This window comes from Lissotriton vulgaris, chromosome 5 (genome assembly GCF_964263255.1).
Source record: "Lissotriton vulgaris chromosome 5, aLisVul1.2, whole genome shotgun sequence".
Classification (NCBI taxonomy): domain Eukaryota; kingdom Metazoa; phylum Chordata; class Amphibia; order Caudata; family Salamandridae; genus Lissotriton; species Lissotriton vulgaris.
Window position 1 is genome coordinate 248,412,093 of NC_141693.1, and position 20,642 is coordinate 248,432,734.

A 20,642-nucleotide genomic window follows, 5' to 3' on the forward strand; every position below is an offset into this window, starting at 1 on the left:
GTTAAAGTGCATATGCTCCCTGTGTAAATTGATATTGTGATTGGTTCTCACTGATTGGCATATTTGTTTTACCAGTAGATCCTTTTTAAAGTGCACTGAAGTGTGCCAGGACTGGTAAATCAAATGCTACTAGTAGGCTTGCAGCACTGAGTGTGCCACCCACATGAGTAGCCCTGAAAAGATATCTCAGGCCTGCCACAGCGGTGCCTGCACGCAGTTTGCTAACTGCCATGTCGACTTGGCAAGTGTACCCACTTGCCAGGCCCCAACCTCACCTTTACGTAAATATAGGGCACCCCCATGGTAGGCCCAAGGTACCCCCCTGGGCAGGGTGAGGTGTATGTGAAAGGTAGGACATGTACTGGTGTGTGTTACATGTCCTGATAGTGAAACACTGCCAATTTCGTTTTTCACTATTGAAAGGCTAACTTGCCCCATAGGAAAGAATGGGAAATGCTTTGTAACATTTTACAAGCATATCTTCCCATAGGGGTAAGATAGAAAAATGGAGTTCAGTATCCCTGAACTCAGGATTTAAAAACACATGTTTAGTAAAGATGGTTTTTAAATTGTGTGTTTGAAAATACCACTTTTTAGAAAGTGGCTATTTTTTTGCTCATCGTTCCTGTGTGCCTCTGCTTGGTTGTGGATTAACTGTCTGGCTTTGGTGTGACAGGGGCTGGGGAGGTGCAGTGGCTCTAGGAGTCTGGATGAGTTAGCACTAGGCTGAATAGGCCTGATCTGCATCTGGACTGGTGGGAGGAATAGCACCTGTACCTGAATAGGGCTGTGCCTGCCTTCCACAATGCTGGCTCTGCCCCCCTGTGGTGTGTCTGGAGCCAAGGCTCACACTGACAATGGAGGTTGGTTTGCACTTGCAAAGTGCCCCCCAGAACTGGTTTTGACTGGGCACGGGGCTTCTCGGCACAAAGAGAACAAAGACATTTTGGGGTATTAGTATTAGACCCCTGAACTTTAGACTACTTCTGGAATCAAGAGGAACATTTACCAAGGAGAAGAGTGGAGAAACTGAGGAGAAGTACTGCCCTTGCTGTGTGTCATGGGTTGGTTTGAGGTTGCTGTTTCTGCCATGGAAAGGAGAATGACTTTTGTTGTGTGCTGTGTCCCCTGCTTAAGGAAAGTCTCCAAGGGCTTGAGTAGAGCTTGCCTCCTGTTTTGTAGTCTCAGGAACACAAAGACTTCACCCCCAGCTCGCCTGAACTTCCTTGCTGGGAGTTCTGACCTGCCAGGTTTGCCTGTGGCTGAGTGTGGCCTCTGAATGTTGTTTCTGCTACTGAGAGCTGGAAAGCAACGCAACAAGAAAATCGACGCATCGCTCTCCTTGCGACAGTTTTTCTGACGCAGCGCCCTAGTGCGAGAAGAATCTCCCTGCACTGCCGCCCCTCTGCTTAAACCGATGCAGCAACTTTCGCCGCTGCAAGAACTGGCGCCTCGAGGGATCGTGGCTGAAGAAATCGATGCAATTCCGCTCGACGCCGCTGCATCGTTTGCCGATGCATCCTGGATTTCCACGCCTTGTCCCTGTGCGGCAAGTTTGCCCCGACGCATCACCCGCAGATCGGAGTCATCTCAGAATCAACACATCGCTTCCCCCTACACCCCAGGACCCGACGCACTTCTCCCCTGTGTCCAGCAGAACTGGTGCATCGAATCCACAAAGGTATCAGGAATCGATGCAACTCTTTGTTTTTCAATGCTTCCCATTGCTGTGGCTGTTTAGCTTGGTGACATTTGTCGCAGCGACAGGTACTTTTCAAGAAATCACGCATCCATAGTTTTCTAATGACTCAGTTGTTAAAACCTTTTGAAAGTCATTTTAGGTCGAGCTTAGTGCAGCGCGCATGCGCTGCTCTATGGGAGGCTTCATGTGAGCACTCCAAACTTCCCCTAAACTTCTCTGTGCGATTTTGTTAAGTCCCACACATTTCATTGGCCATTGTGCGTGGCTTTCAAAAATTAAAGCAAGCAAAGGCGGATGTTTGTCCCACCTTTTGTCTAAATGTTCCCTCCCATAGCGGTTTGGTGTCGGAAGCGAGCAGCGGCGTGCATTGTGGCAGCTGCAATCCTCCCTCGGATCATGTTACTAATAAAAGACAGCGCGTCGCTTTCACTTTCGCGGCCGCGCTTGTTTTTTATTTTGTAAACGCACGCATTTAATGAAGAAATCACATGGAGTAAACATTCATTTCCGATTGCGGCTCTGACTGTGTTACTTTTTTTATTAAGCACCACGGCACGCAGCTCGCTCTTAGTCAGCAACAATAACGGCCCGCCTTTCTTTTTTTCAGGCCGGCTCGCAAAACTTCCTTCATTCCCTCCACCCCAGCAAACAATTATCCCTTGGATGGATGGCTTGTAATCTCAGACCGTCCTCTCTTAACAATTCTGCCAGTAGTTTAATAAAGTTAGACCCTTCTTTTCTTGTCAGTTTCAGATTCATGCCCTGCCCCCCTCGCTCCTGGCTGTACCTCTTACCGGGGCTGTATTCCTATTGTCTTTCTTTCCCTCGCCAACCCCCATTCTTCCGGATCGGGTGGGTGCACCAGCGATGAGTGTCTGACTGCAGACGTGGACACTACTGAGCAGTGAGGCAGTTGCAGGATACCTCTTGGGTAGGGGCGCCATCTCCCCACATTCAGTTATGCATGTTTCCATATCTGCTGCAGACAGTTGCAGAACCCGGTGGGGGTTGCAATCCCTGGCTGTGCCTGACAGCACATTTAAACAAACCCAGAGCAGCTGGCATACAACCCTGTTGATTAAACACAGGCCAAACGTTTTACCTAGCCTGGTGCATATATTATTAGATGATGTCACCTATTGACCTTTCAGATGCTGCTTCCCACTTAATGCCCCCATCCCCATGTGCTTTCGAGGTTACTCTCCCACCCCTTTGTGTTTTTTTAATAATAAAAACGCTATTGGTTCTCAACTCAACACTGCACACATCAATGGCATTTACTAGCTCCGCTCCAACTTCCAGCTTCTCTATGCCTCTCTACAGTCTGTCACATTTGTAAAAAAAAGTTTTTAGGAGGGCCGATAGCTACAACTTCCTAACAGGCCACTCCTTTCTGAAAACACGCTTTTAAGTAACTTTTAATCATTCTTTTTTTTCTTTAGCACCAAGGGCTCTGATATCCTAGAATAATTTGCTAAAACAAAATGGTCACCACATGGCAACAAACGCACACTTATATGTCGCCATGCTGGGGCCCCTGCAGCTTCATGACACAGGCATACATAACTGCATTTTTTATTTTTGCCAGTGCTGAACAGTGTTGTCAGAAAGCACTGGCATAGTAAGTTAGCACTGGCAAAGCCAAAAGGCGAGACCTATTGGCTTTGCCAATGCTTGTTCTTAATACTTGTATGTTGGATTTTTGTTGTATTGGTCTTGTTACGTTTAGATAGAGATATTTTACTTTTCTAAACCGGTGTGGTGTCCATTTGTAGTGTTATCACTGTGTTACTGTGGGTGTTGGTACAAATACTTTACACATTGCCTTTGGGATAAGCCTGTCAGCTCATGCCAAGCTACCAAGGGGATGCGGTACAAAAGGGGGTGGTGATGGACGGAGCATCTGTATCAATCAAACACTCGCACCCAGTCAAAAGATCTGGGTTTAATCCATCACCGTTCTTTAGCCCACTCTGCCACCCCAGGTGCCAAGGGGATGAGCAGGGGTTATCTAAAGTGTGTATCCCCCTTACCCTGACTAGAAGCAAGGGTCCCTATTTGGACAAAGGTACCAACCTCTGTCAACTAGAGGCCCTCATTTCTAACAAACACACTTCACTCACCGCTGTCCATTGTATCCAAATGTATCTTTTTAATACCCGGAAGCCACTTTCTGGCCAGGCACAGCCCTCCCATCCTGCACTGAGCACTGCCCGTGTTTAACTTCCTAGAGACCAACGTCCCTATACACTATACTGTGTGAATAGCCCTCTGTCATACCCGCTTTTCCGGATCCAGGAAGGCTTTGGAGTAAAACAGCTGGTCGCTGTCGTGGTCACGTCCATCCCAGTCAGCCACGAGCTTCCAAAGGTGGTCTGCATAGCCCATAAATCCTGGGGACACAAACAAGGTTTACTCATGAAGGGCAGTAAAAGGCGCCATCACCGACAACCACAAGGAAGCAGGGCTTGAGAGTGATCAGAAACGAGGGGGCAGGAAGAAGAGACCCAGTGGAGCAGTCGGATCACTGCAGGACAAGAAGACAGGCACCTGGCGGACTAGAGGAGAAAAGGGTGAGGAGAAACGAAGAGAGTGGAGATGGAACAGGAAACATATACAGCGGGGGTAATTAAGCGAAGAGGTTGGGATGGAAAGAACAGACAAAAATGAGAAAAGCCAGGAGAGAGACATGCATGTGCTGGAAGAGAGGAGGGGTGAGGATCAGACATGGGCAGCACAAGTCAGTGAGAAGAGAGTGAGGGCAGAAGGAGTTAAACAAAAAAGCAACAGCAAGAAATGAGGAATACAAAGAGAGGAACAACAAGGAATGAGGAGTACAAAGAGGGGAACAGCAAGGAACGAGGAATACAGAAGAGAGGTACAGCAAGGAACGAGGAATACAAAGTGGAACAGCAAGAAATGAGGAATACAAAGAGAGGAACGGCAAGGAATGAGGAATACAAAGAGATGAACAGCAAGGAATGAAGGATTCAAAGAGGAACAGCAAGGAATGAGGAATACAGAAGAGAGGTGCAGCAATGAACGAGGGATACAGAGAGAGGAACAGCAAGGAAAGAGGAATACAAAGTGGAACAGCAAGGAATGTCCTATTACTTCTGGTAATCTTCATTACTCCGGGTCCCGTAGTCCTCGACACCTTCCTTACTATATGAGATTATTCTATCTCTGACAGAAAAAAGAAAAAGAAGGAATGCTGGACCTACCCTCCCCCTCCCGCCGGGAGTACATAAGGGTACATGTCCCAGCATTCCCTCTGAAATACCAAGCCAAAGGATGAAGGCCGGCAAACAGGGCGGGAGGGAGGGAAGTCATGAAGGTGTCGAGGACTACAGGACCCGGAGTAATGAAGATTACCAGAAGTAATAGGACATTACCCCCAGGTCCCTACGTCCTCGACACCTTCAATACTAATGAGACATACCAAAGCAAAACCCGGCATTCATCCCAAAAAACACAACAAACAACCAGTACAGCAAAGAACCAGGCATTTATTGTGCAGAGAACAGAAATCATGGGCGAACACAACCCAACACCTCCAAAGCAAAACCGCCCTCATCACCCAGCAAATTGAGAAGACGGTAATGCCTGATGAAAGTATTGGAAGAAGCCCAAGTGGCCGCCCTACAAATCTCAGAAAGAGGGACACCCCGGACCTCAGCCCAGGAGGCCACCACCCCCCTCGTAGAATGACCCTGAACACCCACAGGAGGAGGGGACCCAGAAAGAGAATAGGCCAAGGAAATGACCTGCTTCAGCCAGCGACCAATGGACACAGATGAAGCCTTACGCCCACGGGAAGCAGCCCCAAAGGAGACAAGCAGGGAGTCAGTCATCCGAATAGCCACTGTGCGCTCAAGATAAACCTGCAAAGCCCGGCACACATCCAACAAGGACCCACAGGGACCACCCGGGGAATCCAGAACAGAACCCAACGCAGGCAAGACCAACTCCTGGGACCGGTGAAACTGAGAAGCGACCTTAGGCACGAAGGAGGAATCAAGGCTGAGCACCACCCCGTCCTCCGAAAAGGACAGGAAAGTTTCCCGAGACATCAAGGCCCCCAACTCGCTGAGGCGCCGGGCAGACGTGATGGCCACCATGAACACAACCTTCAAGGTCACACACTTCAAATCCACCCCCGATAAAGGTTCAAAAGGAGGACCAATCAAGGCCCGAAGGACCAAGGGCAAATTCCACAGGGGAAAAGAAGGGCGGGAAACCGGACGAGAAAGAGAAAAACCGCGGAGCAGCCTGGAGACCAAGTCCTCATCATCAGAAAGATTACCCCACGGGGAACGAAAAGCCCGGACAGCCGCCCACTGGGCACGCAAGGTGGACACAGCCCAACACTTCTCAAAACCCTCCCACAAAAACTGAAGCACCGCCTGCAAAGAACAGTGCAAAGGGGAAAGGTCCAAGGTCGAACACCAACGACTGAAGTTACCCCAGTGGCGATCATAGGACAGGAGTGTAGAAGGCCTACGGGAACCCTGGATGGCAACAGCTAAATGCTCCGGGACCCCACGCCTCTCAACCTCCACACCGACAGCTGCAAGGGGAGAAGAGACAGGGGCGGGGAGGACCTCAAGGGAGACGCGGACAGAGGGAGAAACCAAGGGCCCCGCACAGCCAGAAGATGAACCGTCGGAAACCAAGACCTCCAAGGCCAAAAGGGCAGAACCACAACCACCTCCCGATCCTCCAGACACAGACGGGACAGAAACCTATGGGGAAAGGCATAGAGCAGGCGGGACGGCCAGGGAACCGACAGGGCATCCACCCCCCAACAACCCTCCCGCCGAAACCTGGAGCAGAAGCGGGGAAGCTGCGCATTCAGCCGGGAGGCAAAGATGTCCAGAAAGGGACGCCCAAACCTCCCGCACACAAGCCGAAACGCAACCCGGGTGAGAGGTGCCGGAAAGCAGCGACTCAGGACATCCGCCGCACAGTTGCCCACTCCTCTGAGATGAATCGCAGCCAGAGACAGCAGATGACCCTCCGCCCAACAAAACAAGGGAACCACCACTGCGTTCAAGGAAGCCGAACGGACCCCCCCCTGATGGGTGAGATAGGCCACCGCCACCATATTGTCCGACCTCACCAGGATGTTCCTGCCCAGGAAACACACCTGAAAAAACCATCACGGCACGGCAATCCCTGTCAGAATGACAGAAAAAAGAAACAGAGGGAATGCTGGGACATGTACCCTTAAGTACTCCCGGCGGGAGGGGGAGGGTAGGTCCAGCATTCCTTCTTTTTCTTTTTTCTGTCAGAGATAGAATAATCTCATTAGTATTGAAGGTGTCGAGGACGTAGGGACCTGGGGGTAATGAGTAAGAAAAAAAGATGAACAGCAAGGAATGAGGAATACAACGAGAGGTACAGCAAGGAATGAGGAATACAGAAGAGAAGTACAAGGAATGAGGAATACAGAAGAGAAGTACAAGGAATGAGGAATACAGAAGAGAGGAACAGCAAGGAAAGAGAGATACAAAGTGGAACAGCAAGGAATGAGGAATACAAAGAGGAACAGAAAGGAATGAGGAATACAAAGTGGAACAGCAAGGAATGAGGAATACAATGAGGTACAGCAAGGAATGAGGGATACGGAACAGAGGAATACAAAGAGAGGTACAGCAAGGAATGAGGGATACCGAAGAGATGGGGAAGAGCGGATGCTGTGGAAACAGGTGAGAATGAAGCAGGTTGGAGGGGAGGCAGGAGAAAGCAGAATGGCTGGTTAGGTCAAAAAGGAAATATATTTAGGAAGTATAGAGAGACAAGAGAAAGGCAAGAGGGCAGAAAGAGGTTAAAGTGAACTTCAAATGTTATATAAAGCCTCCGGCCTCACCTCCTGACCCCAGGTATCGCTTGCCAGTCACAACTTGCGGGTACTTGGCGTCCAGTTTGCGGTCAGGATAGAGCAGCGTCTCTGCTGAGAACAACACCCGACACTTGGCCTGCTTGAACTTCTTGAGGAGTTCTGCTGGGCCAGAAGCAAATATGACATCATAGCTACAAAAAGATGAGAAGGAAAAGACTTAATGGGACTGTGGGAGAATGCGAGAAGACTACACCTGGAAAAAAAGCACTGAGGAAAGGACAGGCTCTTTAAGGATACCGGACAGAGGAAGATTGAATAAAGGAAAGAAGGCGCACCCAAGAACACAGAGCAAGAAAAAAGGACCAATGAGAGAAGAGAGGGAGAAACAGAGGGATGTAGGGAAAGGTGGCGGTAGAATAAGAGGGAAAACAGGCATTCATGGAAAAGAGAGAAACACCATATATAGACAGACGTAATAGTGAAATACAAACAAGGAGGGGAAAAATGAACAGTGGAGCTGGAAACAGGAACACTTTCAGCAGAGTGTAATGGCCAAGAGCCATGCTTTGCTACAAGGATAGACAAGCCTTCCCTTTCTGCTGTAAACTAGTCACACAAAGTACAATCGGCAGTTACCTCTCCGTGAAAAGAACTATTAAATTCTCCTTGTCTGGCAAGGGCTCCAGTGCAGACTTCAGCAGCCGGACTTTCTGCCCTCCTCCTGCTGCTGTCGACTCGTCATCTCCGTGCCACTCCTCTCCCAGACCCAGGACCTGCAGGTGAAGTAAGAGAAAAACTGGGGCAGCCACACTAAGACCTGAAAGAAACATCCTACACGGAGATCAAGAACAGAGTGTTCTACATTGAGGCCAGGAAGGGACATCTCACATGGAGACCAGGAAGAGAGGAATCTCACACTGAGACCAGGAAGAGAGGAATCTCACACTGAGACCAGGAAGAGAGGAATCTCACACTGGGACCAGGTTCGGAGCACTTCATACCGAGACCAGAAAGGGAGCATCCTACACTGAGACCAGGAAGAAAACGTCTCACACTGAGACCAGGAAGAAAACGTCTCACACTGAGACCAGGAAGAAAACGTCTCACACTGAGACCAGGAAGGGAGCATCCTACACTGGACTAGGAAGAGAACATCGCACACTGAGACAAAGAATGTAGCATCCTACACTAGACTAGACTAGGAAGTATGCATCAGACTGTAATACCAGATAGAGAGAATCCTACATCGAATCCTACACTGAGACCATGAAGAGCGCATCCTACACGGACATCAAGAAGAGAGTGATCTACATTGAGACCGGGAAGCGAGCATCCTACACCGAAACCAAGAAGAGAGCATCACACACTGTGACCAGGAAGGGGCCTCTCACATCAAAGAGCAGGAAGTATACATCAGGCATTTAGACAAGATAGAGAGCATCCTACACTGAGACCAGGAAGAGAACATCTCAAACTTAGACCAGGAAGCGGGCACCTTACACTGAGACCAGGAAAAGAACATCTCACACTGACACCAGGAAGGAAGCATCCTACACCAAGAACAGGAAGAATACATCCAGCAGTGAGATCAGATAGAGAGCATACTACACTGGACCGGTAAGAGAACATCTCACACTGAGACCAGGTAGGGAGAACCCTGACACCAATACTGAGAAATATGCATCCACCAGTGAGACCAGATTGATAGCATCCTACACTGAGACCAGGAAGAGAGCATCATCATTAACTGAGACAAGGAAGAGTCATCTAACACTGCGAACAGGAACTGAGCCTCTCATACCGAGAACAGGAAGGGAGCCATCCTACACCAAGAGCCGGAAATAAGCATACAACAGTGATACCAGATAGAGAGCATCCTACACTGAGACCAGGAAGAGAATATTTCACAATAAGATAAGGAAGAGAGTATCCTACACCAAGACCAGGAAATATGTATCCAGCAGTGAGACCAGATAGAGTGCATCCTACACTGAGACCAGAAAGAGAGTATCCTACACCAGGAAGGGAGCATCACATAGTGAGACCAGGAAGAGAGCATCACACACTGAGACCAGGAAGAGAGCATCCTATACTGAGACCAGGAAGAGAGCATCACACACTGAGACAATGGAAGGGAGTATTCTACACTGAGACCAGGAAGAGAGCAACCTACAATGAGACCAGGAAGAGAGCATCCTACACTGAGACCAGGAAGAGAGCATCCTACACTGAGACCATGAAGAGAGCATCACACAATGAGGCCATGAAGAGAGCATCACACAATGAGACCATGAAGAGAGCATCCTACAATGGACCAGGAAGAGAGTGTCCTACACTGGACCAGGAAGAGAGCATCCTACAATGGATCATGAAAGGAGTATCACACACTGAGACAAGGGAGGGAGCACCCTACACCAAGAGCAGGAAATATGTTTCCAGCAGTGAGACCAGATAGAGTGCATTCAACACTGAGACCAGAAAGAGAGGATCCTACACCAGGAAGGGAGCATCACACAGTGAGACCAGGAAGAGAGCATCACACACTGAGACCAGGAAGAGAGCATCCTATGCTGAGACCAGGAAGAGAGCATCACACACTGAGACCAGGAAGGGAGCATCCTACACTGAGACCAGGCAGAGAGCATCCTACAATGAGACCAGGAAGAGAGCATCCTACAATGAGACCAGGAACAGAGCATCCTACACTGAGACCAGGAAGAGAGCATCCTACACTGAGACCAGGAAGAGAGCATCACACATTGAGACCATGAAGAGAGCATCCTACACTGAGACCAAAAAGAGAGCATCCTACAATGGACCAGGAAGAGAGCGTCCTACACTGGACCAGGAAGGGGGTATCTAACACTGAGACCAGGAAGAGAGCATCCTACACTGGATCATGAAAGGAGTATCACACACTGAGACAAGGGAGGGAGCACCCTACACCAAGAGCAGGAAGCATGCATCCGGCAGTGAGATCAGAGACAGAGCATCCTTCACTGAGACCAGGAAGAGAACATCTCACACTGCACCCAGGAAGAAAGCATCCTACACTGAGACCAAGTTCTTAGCATCTCATACCAAGATCAAGAAGGGATATCGCACACTGAGAGCAGGAAGGGAGCATCCTACACTGAGACCAGGAAGACAGAAAGAGAGCATCGTTCACTGAGACCAGGAAGAGAGCATCACACACCGAGACCAGGAAGGGAGCATCCTACACTGAGATCGGGAAGAGAGCACCCTACACAAATTAGGAAAGGAGCATCCTACACTGGACTAGGACATTTCACACTGTAACTACGACAGGAACATTTTACACCAAGACCAGGATGTATGCATCCAGCAGTGAGACCAGACAGAGAGCATCCTACACTGAGGCCAGAAAGAGAGCATCATACACTGAGGCCAGTAAGAGAGCATCATACACTGAGGCCAGGAAGAGAGCATCATACACTGATGCCAGAAAAAGAGCATCATAAACTGAGGCCAGAAAGAGAGCATCATACACTGAGGCCAGGAAGAGAGCATCTCAAACCGAGACCAAGAAGCAAACACCCTACACTGAGGCCAGGAGCAGAGCACACCGAGATCAGGAAGAGAGTACCCTACACTAAGACCATGAAGCGAGCCACTTACATTAGGACCAATAAGTGAGCATCCTACATGACCAGGAAGAGAGCATCTGGCAGCGAGACCAGGAAGAGAGTATCTTACAATAAGACCAAGACAAGAGTATCGTGATCAAAGCAAGCTTAACTTACGGTACACCCACATGGGACTGGGGAATAACAACAAGCACGGTGAACAATGGAGACAGTGAGATCAGAAACTTGCCTTTGTGCCAAGTAGCCTAACAGAAGTGGATCAGTGGAAAACACATCAGCGACAGAATGAACATCTACTAGGAGCACCCACGGGTACCTGCTGGTCTTGGAGATCAAACATGCAGCACAAAGAACAGATAGCAAAAAGCGCCTTATTGGGGTCAAGAGGGGTTGAATGTCAGTTCTGATATCCTTAAAGTTATAGTGAATAGATGCCAATGTGGGGAAAGCACAATTGAGGTCAGGGAACAAACAGACCGGAAACCATTATCTTGGGACCAAAAAGACTGACACAAAGATGGACAGACACACACAAGCACAAGAGCCTGGTACACACCGGCAGGGAAAAAGTGAATACGGCTGCACGGGTACAACTTAACAGTCACACTGACCACGGGCACTGGGACATTGACCTGCACCCTGAAAGAGACATGGAGACATGCATACTAGGAGAGGGAGACAAGCATGGGTGCGTTCACATAAACAAACACCGACTCACGCTGTCATGGGAGACAGTGGGACTGTGAGGAACGGAAAGGAAGGAAGGACAACCTTGGGCACTGCACACTTGGGGCATCTTATACATTCAGCCACTGGACCTCCTGCACTGACACAAATGCAAAGAAACAGAAAAGGAGCCTATGAGTGAAGAGTACCTGCAGCTACTCCGTTTCCTACACAGTGAGCACAACTGAGGTACAAGAAGAGGGCCACGCAACACAACTAGGCCTTTAAATGAAGCAGGAGGGCCCGGCTGCCTGAGCATCCCCCAACAGCACGCCAGATGCATCCACCAAAGACAGACTCCTGAGGAGATTCCACTCACAGAACGGGCTGGGAAGAGTCAGACCCCAGGTAGATGACCCCCATTACCTGGACATCATAGTTGAACACCTTTGCTGACCTCTGAAACCGTCTGAATCCTTCTGTCTCCTTCGTGGCAACTGTCAGAACCAGCAAATTCTCTGCAGCAAAAAGAAAATTAGAAAACATCACTTTTCTCTCACCCCTTCCTCTTAAAACTCGCTCTTACAGGGACTGCAATTAGTTCTGCCCCAGGGGTGTTAGACTGGTGCGGAATTAGTGCTGTGACAGAGAGGGACGACAACTAGTCCCAGTCCAGGGGCGAGCCAAGAGTCCTGCCTCTGGCAGGAAGCGAGCCAAGAGTCCGGTCCCCGGGGAGGGCCAGGAGTCCCATCCCTGGGCCGAAGACCTCAGAATTGTAGATGTAAATAGCGCCATTCTGCTCCTACCGCAACCTTGGGTATCGTGCAAAGTGGAGGCCAGCTCTGGTCCTCAGACCATCCTGTAATGCTGAATTCATCCAGACACATCAGGCAGTAAAGAGTAGAGCCAATGCAACGCCTCTTCTCCTCACCATCACCTTTAAAAGCACTGTAAGGATGGCAGCAGGTACCGTCATATCAGCACTATCATAACACCCAGATCTCAGGGGAATCCTACATATCCACCCGGCACAACCCAATCATTCCAGAAAATAACAAACAATGAAAGCCAGGCTCCGAGAAGCTAGCCACTTCACTCCATGTCATCACGGACACTGTTTCCAGTCCTGAGCTGGAATGTGCCAACCTAAAACCTTCTATGTGTTGTGGTCGGAGTTTACTTCTGTTGAGTTCTTTAGACTAACTCCAAACACCAATGATTTGTGAGTTTAAAGACTAGGACTGAAACAATCCCTGTGATGACATACAGCGAAGTTGCCACCTTACTCACGGACGAATGCTCCCAAGATCTCTAGGCGTGCATGGGAGAAAGCTGGAATGGGGTCTGGACAGAACTGCTGTAATTGGAACTGAAATCACCCACTCACTGGGCTTTGCACAGGAGTTTGGGGCGTCAATTAATATAGAACTATTAAAACAAAATTCTACCATATCAGAGCACTCAGTAGATGAAGTAATGAGATTAAGTAAGAGTAGGTTAACAAAACAGAAATCTACACATGGTGGTAAAGCAGTGACTCCAAAACTAAAGATATGCAGAAAACAACCCATGAGATTAAACGTTAAGTTTCCAAAAGTGAGTGAACCCAACGTAAAGGTGCCACACCATGAACACATTCACCAGGGTCCACCTCCAAACAGCTCCTATCCCATGAGATTTTGAAAGCCACAGAATCATGTTTCCAGATGAGGCCTGTCAACAAGAAACTACCTTTCATCCCACATCAGACTGGAGCTGGTTGCCGGCTCCGTAGCACACGGCTATCAGATTCATGGCATCTCACTCTGGGTTAATATTTCCTCTAGTCTGCAGTGCATCTACAAAGAAGACAATACTTTGCAGGGATGCTGGCTGAGGAGTAACCAACAGCAACTCATCGCCACCAGCACAAACACTGCAACTGGCTTAAATCTAGTCCTGCTTCAATGTTACGGTGTTTTGCCCCTTTCTTAAAAGTGGGTTGCCACATAACGGATGAGATCTAACCCAGTGCCCCAAAGGATATTTGAGCAACCGCCCCCAACATCCTATCACATACAAATGGTGGCCATTTCTACTGCATACATGATCTGTGCCATGGACTGCATTTCCAAAGTCGCAAAAAATTAGGAAAAAATGCATTTGTTCCACCGATGATGGTGTGTCAAACTTTCCATTGACAAACTCAAATGTTCCTTTTGTAAATAAAGTTTGTGTCGAGTCCCAAATTCTACAGATTTGCAAGTTAGTTACAGCCTAGAACGGAATGATCGGACTCCGTCAGGGTCCGGGCGATCCCACCACGACACCTGTCTGCAGACCCCCACTGCTGTCCTGACTCACGGGTTTGAGAAACGTGCACTCTCCTCTGACGTCACAAGACCTCAAACAGGTGTGGAAGAAGTTATAGTGTTCGGCTAACATTTTTAACTGCAGAAAGCATAAAACATTCGCTTCCAAGAGCCTTAATCGCTGCTATCGGTTGTCTGCTGTTTACAAGAGCATTTGTCCTATCCTCAGCCCTCACTCCAACCTCCCTAGCCTCCATCCAGAGTTTTCACTCTCTCTAAAGTTCATCACTGCAACCCAGTATGCCCCCTGTGCAGTGCAGTGTACCTCTGCCATGAATTCCCTCGCAGCCCTGCATACTCTCTCCACTGATGGCCGTTTTTCCCACCCTCAGCACAGACTCAGGTGTTCTGCGTCACCTCCCAGTGCATCATATGCCATGCCCCTAATCCTGCCTACCCACAGCAAAGTCAGAAATGCATATTAAACATGCCCACCTTCCCACTACGCTTCATTCCTACAGTCTGCCCGACATACCCCGAACGCTGACATCACTAACTCTTGCAGCCCTGCATGCCTCTCATCCCTGTGCACAGGGGTAAAGTAGCCTTCAAGTGAATGACACTGTACCCATCCAGTCCAATGGAACGTGCTCGTTGAAGCATCATTTCAACTTCGCAGGCGCTGTGTAGGACGAGTCATCTGCAAGGAGCTCATCCGCACTGGTCATCCAAGCCAAAGCCAACAACCGCGCGGCGCACTAACAGGCAACAACCTTCAGCTCATCTTTTCTGCGCCTCCACACACTCGAACTCCCATTAAGGACGCGCCTTGAAGCTATCCACTCCAGAGAGCCGCGCTATAGAAGTGCTTCAGTTATTGTAAACAAGTCATGAGCCGCCTCGAAGCATGCCCACCCGGCCCCGCGTCACCTCACCCTAACCCCACTCCCTCTTACTCGGACTGTCGGTACCGCAGGCCCCCCGCTGCAGCAACGCCAGGACCGGGACCAGCAGCAACAGGAGCGCCATGGGACGGGGGGCTTCGGATTGCGGCTCTACACAGAGGTTGGTTGTAGGGGGCCTTCTCGATGGGACTCCTCGGGCTGGAAACAGCGGGCAGTAGGGGTCCCGAGCCGGGCTGCCGTCCACCTGTACGAGCTCTAGTGCCTTCGTGCTTGCCACTGCGGTGGAGGGTCTTCCTCTTCAGTGTGCCACGCACAAGCCCCGCCCCCTCCGTCTGCTCTCGCGAGAGCAGCAGGATTCCCCCCTCCCTCCACACTTCTCCCCTGCTCCAGATGTGGATATGGACGTGCGGTGCGTGCCTGATGTGCAGAGCAGCATCTGCAGCAGAGTACACCCTCAGGGACCGCGTTCTACCTCACTACTGCCCATAAGAAGAACTCTCCCTAATGAGGAAGACCCCCACTGCCCCACACCATGGAATAAGCATACCGTCAGCAGTACACACGACTTAAGTTCTGTACACACTAAGAATGTCCCCCGCCCCCACCCCCGTTGCCAACCCCAAGCAAGACCTTTACAGAAGAGGACACATCTGGGAGAAACTCCTCAGCAAGACGCCCTCCCCAGCAGAGACAGAGCCCAGCTACTGAGAAAATGTAACCACACGAATGACTTCGTTCAGTAACCGCTACACCCCAAAATCGTCCATAGCATAAACGCGCACTTTATTAGGACAGGTTTGTAGTTCGGTACATACATTAAAATACAAATACATTATATTATCAACCTCGTTAAATTCCTGAAAAAAGCACTCCGTCAAACAACTCCGCCAAAGTGTAAAAAAAAACATGACACCAACCCACTCCCCATACCCCAACACATCATTCTTTCGCCTTCCAGGTGTGACACAGGCATCAGAAGCGAAGCTTCCCCGAAACTCAGAAGAGGTATGGCACAGGCAGCAGCATCAGCCACGCTGCCCACCTAACAGAACAGGCATGTCACAGGCATCAGCAGCGAAACGTCCCTCATTCGTAGAACAGGTATGGCACAGGCAGCAACAGCCAAGCCTCCCTCATACACAGAACAGGTATGGCACAGGCAGCAACAGCCAAGCCTCCCTCATACACAGAACAGGTATGGCACAGGCAGCAACAGCCAAGCCTCCCTCATACACAGAACAGGTGTGGCACAGGCAGCAGCAGCCAAGCCTCCCTCATACACAGAACAGGTATGGCACAGGCTGCAGCAGCCAAGCTTCCCTCATACACAGAACAGGTATGGAACAGGCTGCAGCAGCCAAGCTTCCCTCATACACAGAACAGGTATGGCACAGGCAGCAGCAGTCAAGCTTCCCTCATACACAGAACAGGTATGGCACAGGCAGCAGCATCCAAGCTTCCCTCATACACAGAACAGGTATGGCACAGGCAGCAGCAGTCAAGCTTCCCTCATACACAGAACAGGTATGGCACAGGCAGCAGCATCCAAGCTTCCCTCATACACAGAACAGGTATGGCACAGGCAGCAGCAGCCAAGCTTCCTCATACACAGAACATGTATGCACAGGCAGCAGAATCCAAGCTTCCCTCATACACAGAACAGGTATGGCACAGGCAGCAGCAGCCAAGCTTCCTCATACACAGAACATGTATGCACAGGCAGCAGCATCCAAGCGTCCTCTATAGACAGAACAGGTATGGCACAGGCAGCAGTAGCCACGCTTCCCTCATACACAGAACAGGTATGGCACAGGCAGCAGCAGCCAAGCGTCCCTCATACACAGAACATGTATGCACAGGTAGCAGCATCCAAGCGTCCTCCATAGACAGAACAGGTATGGCACAGGCAGCAGCAGCCAAGCGTCCCTCATACACAGAACAGGTATGGCACAGGCAGCAGCAGCCAAGCTTCCCTCATACACAGAACAGGTATGGCACAGGCAGCAGCATCCGAGCTTCCCTCATACACAGAACATGTATGCACAGGCAGCAGTATCCAAGCGTCCTCCATAGACAGAACAGGTATGGCACAGGCAGCAGCAGCCAAGCGCCCCTCATACACAGAACAGGTATGGCACAGGCAGCAGCAGCCAAGCTTCCCTCATACACAGAACAGGTATGGCACAGGCAGCAGCATCCGAGCTTCCCTCATACACAGAACATGTATGCACAGGCAGCAGCATCCAAGCGTCCTCCATTGACAGAACAGGTATGGCACAGGCAGCAGCAGCCAAGCTTCCCTCATACACAGGGCAGCAATGGCACAGGCAGCAGTAGCCAAGCTTCCTTCATACACAAAACAGGCATGGCACAGGCAGAAGCATCCAAGCTTCCTCCATACACAGAACACGTATGGCACAGGCAGCAGCAGCCAAGCTTCCCTCATACACAGAACATGTATGGCACAGGCAGCAGCATCCAAGCTTCCCTCATACACAGAACAGGTATGGCACAGGCAGAAGCAGCCAAGCTTCCTCATACACAGAACATGTATGCACAGGCAGCAGCATCCAAGCTTCCTTCATACACAAAACAGGCATGGCACAGGCATCAGGAGCCAAGCTTCCCTCATACACAGAACAGGTATGGCACAGGCAGCAGCAGCCAAGCTTCCTTCATACACAAAACAGGCATGGCACAGGCATCAGGAGCCAAGCTTCCCTCATACACAGAACAGGTATGGCACAGGCAGCAGCAGCCAAGCTTCCCTCATACACAGAACAGGTATGGCACAGGCAGCAGCAGCCAAGCTTCCTTCATACACAAAAGAGGCATGGCACAGGCATCAGGAGCGAAGCTTCCCTCATACACAGAACAGGTATGGCACAGGCAGCAGCAGCCAAGCTTCCCTCATACACAGAACAGGTATGGCACAGGCAGCAGCAGCCAAGCTTCCTTCATACACAAAACAGGCATGGCACAGGCAGCAGCAGCCAAGCTTCCCTCATACACAGAACAGGTATGGCACAGGCAGCAGCAGCCAAGCTTCCTCATACACAGAACATGTATGCACAGGCAGCAGCATCCAAGCTTCCTTCATACACAGAACAGGTATGGCACAGGCAGCAGCAGCCAAGCTTCCCTCATACACAGGACAGGTATGGCACAGGCAGCAGCAGCCAAGCTTCCTCATACACAGAACAGGTATGGCACAGGCAGCAGCATCCAAGCTTCCCTCATACACAGAACAGGTATGGCACAGGCAGCAGCAGCCAAGCTTCCCTCATACACAGGACAGCAATGGCACAGGCAGCAGTAGCCAAGCTTCCTTCATACACAAAACAGGCATGTCACAGGCAGCAGGAGCCAAGCTATCCCTCATACACAGAACAGGTATGGCACAGGCAGCAGCAGCCAAGCTTCCTCATACACAGAACATGTATGCACAGGCAGCAGCATCCAAACGTCCTCCATAGACAGAACAGGTATGGTACAGGCAGCAGCATCCAAGCTTCTGTCATACACAGAACAGGTATGGCACAGGCAGCAGCAGCCAAGCTTCCCTCATACACAGGACAGCAATGGCACAGGCAGCAGTAGCCAAGCTTCCTTCATACACAAAACAGGCATGGCACAGGCAGCAGCAGCCAAGCTTCCCTCATACACAGAACAGGTATGGCACAGGCAGAAGCAGCCAAGCTTCCTTCATACACAGGACAGCAATGGCACAGGCAGCAGTAGCCAAGCTTCCTTCATACACAAAACAGGCATGGCACAGGCAGCAGCAGCCAAGCTTCCCTCATACAATTAACATGTATGGCACAGGCATCAGTAGCAAAGCTTCCCTCATACACAAAACAGCAATGGCACAGGCAGCAGTAGCCAAGCTTCCTTCATACACAAAACAGGCATGGCACAGGCAGTAGCAGCTAAGCTTCCCTCATACACAGAACAGATATGGCACAGGCAGCAGCATCCAAGCTTCCCTCATACACAGAACAGGTATGGCACAGGCAGAAGCAGCCAAGCTTCCTTCATGCACAGGACAGCAATGGCACAGGCAGCAGTAGCCAAGCTTCCTTCATACACAAAACAGACATGGCACAGGCAGCAGCAGCCAAGCTTCCCTCATACAAAGAACAGGTATGGCACAGGCAGCAGCAGCCAAGCTTCCCTCATACACAGAACAGGTATGGCACAGGCAGCAGCAGCCAAGCTTCCCTCATACACAGAACAGGTATGGCACAGGCAGCAGCAGCCAAGCTTCCTCATACACAGAACATGTATGCACAGGCCGCAGCATCCAAGCTTCCCTCATACACAGAACAGGTATGGCACAGGCAGCAGCAGCCAAGCTTCCCTCATACACAGGACAGTAATGGCACAGGCAGCAGTAGCCAAGCTTCCTTCATGCACAAAACAGGCATGGCACAGGCAGCAGCAGCCAAGCTTCCCTTATACACAGAACAGGTATGGCACAGGCAGCAGCATCCAAGCTTCCCTCATACACAGAACAGTCATGGCACAGGCTGAAGCAGCCAAGCTTCCTTCTTACACAGGACCGCAACGGCACAGGCAGCAGTAGCCAAGCTTCCTTCATACACAAAACAGGCATGGCACAGGCAGCAGCAGCCAAGCTTCCCTCATACACAGAACAGGTATGGCACAGGCAGCAGCAGCCAAGCTTCCTCATACACAGAACATGTATGCACAGGCAGCAGCATCCAAGCTTCCCTCATACACAGAACAGGTATGGCACAGGCAGCAGCAGCCAAGCTTCCCTCATACACAGGACAGTAATGGCACAGGCAGCAGTAGCCAAGCTTCCTTCATGCACAAAACAGGCATGGCACAGGCAGCAGCATCCAAGCTTCCCTCATACACAGAACAGTCATGGCACAGGCTGAAGCAGCCAAGCTTCCTTCATACACAGGACCGCAACGGCACAGGCAGCAGTAGCCAAGCTTCCTTCATACACAAAACAGGCATGGCACAGGCAGCAGCAGCCAAGCTTCCCTCATACAATCAACAGGTATGGCACAGGCATCAGTAGCAAAGCTTCCCTCATACACAGAAGCGGTATAGCACAGCAGTAGCAGCCAATCTTCCCTCGTACACAAAACAGCAATGGCACAGGCAGCAGCCAAGCTTCCCTCATACACACAACAGGTATTACACAGGCAGCAGCATCCAAGCGTCCTCCATAGACAGAACAGGTATGGCACAGGCAGCAGCATCCAAGCTTCCCTCATATACAGGACAGCAATGGCACAGGCGGCAGTAGCCAAGCTTCCTTCATACACAAAACAGGCATGGCACAGGCAGCAGCAGCCAAGCTTCCCTCATACACAGAACAAGTATGGCACAGGCAGCAGCATCCAAGCTTCCCTCATACACAGAACAGGTATGGCACAGGCAGAAGCAGCCAAGCTTCCTTCATACACAGGACAGCAATGGCACAGGCAGCAGTAGCCAAGCTTCCTTCATACACAAAACAGGCATGGCACAGGCAGCAGCAGCCAAGCTTCCCTCATACAATCAACAGGTATGGCATAGGCATCAGTAGCAAAGCTTCCCTCATACACAAAACAGCAATGGCACAGGCAGCAGTAGCCAAGCTTCCTT

The 20,642-nt window shown here is 50.3% G+C and overlaps 1 protein-coding gene across 2 annotated transcripts in view; it reads right to left on the minus strand.

The window, feature by feature from the left end:
- PLOD1 (procollagen-lysine,2-oxoglutarate 5-dioxygenase 1) overlaps positions 1–15,357 on the minus strand; it is a 66,872-nt gene extending 51,515 nt beyond the window's left edge. For both annotated transcript variants that reach the window (XR_015295867.1, XM_086921287.1), the window contains exons 1-5: positions 15,069–15,357; positions 12,248–12,339; positions 8,184–8,320; positions 7,575–7,738; positions 3,983–4,095 (exon numbers count right to left, since the gene is read on the minus strand). Coding sequence is in view for 1 of the 2 variants with exons in the window: in XM_086921287.1 (XP_086777413.1) it covers positions 3,983–4,095; positions 7,575–7,738; positions 8,184–8,320; positions 12,248–12,339; positions 15,069–15,141 (579 nt within the window). In the remaining variant the exon portion in view is untranslated. The remainder of the gene's footprint in view (positions 1–3,982; positions 4,096–7,574; positions 7,739–8,183; positions 8,321–12,247; positions 12,340–15,068) is intronic.
- Positions 15,358–20,642: the final 5,285 nt, after the last annotated feature.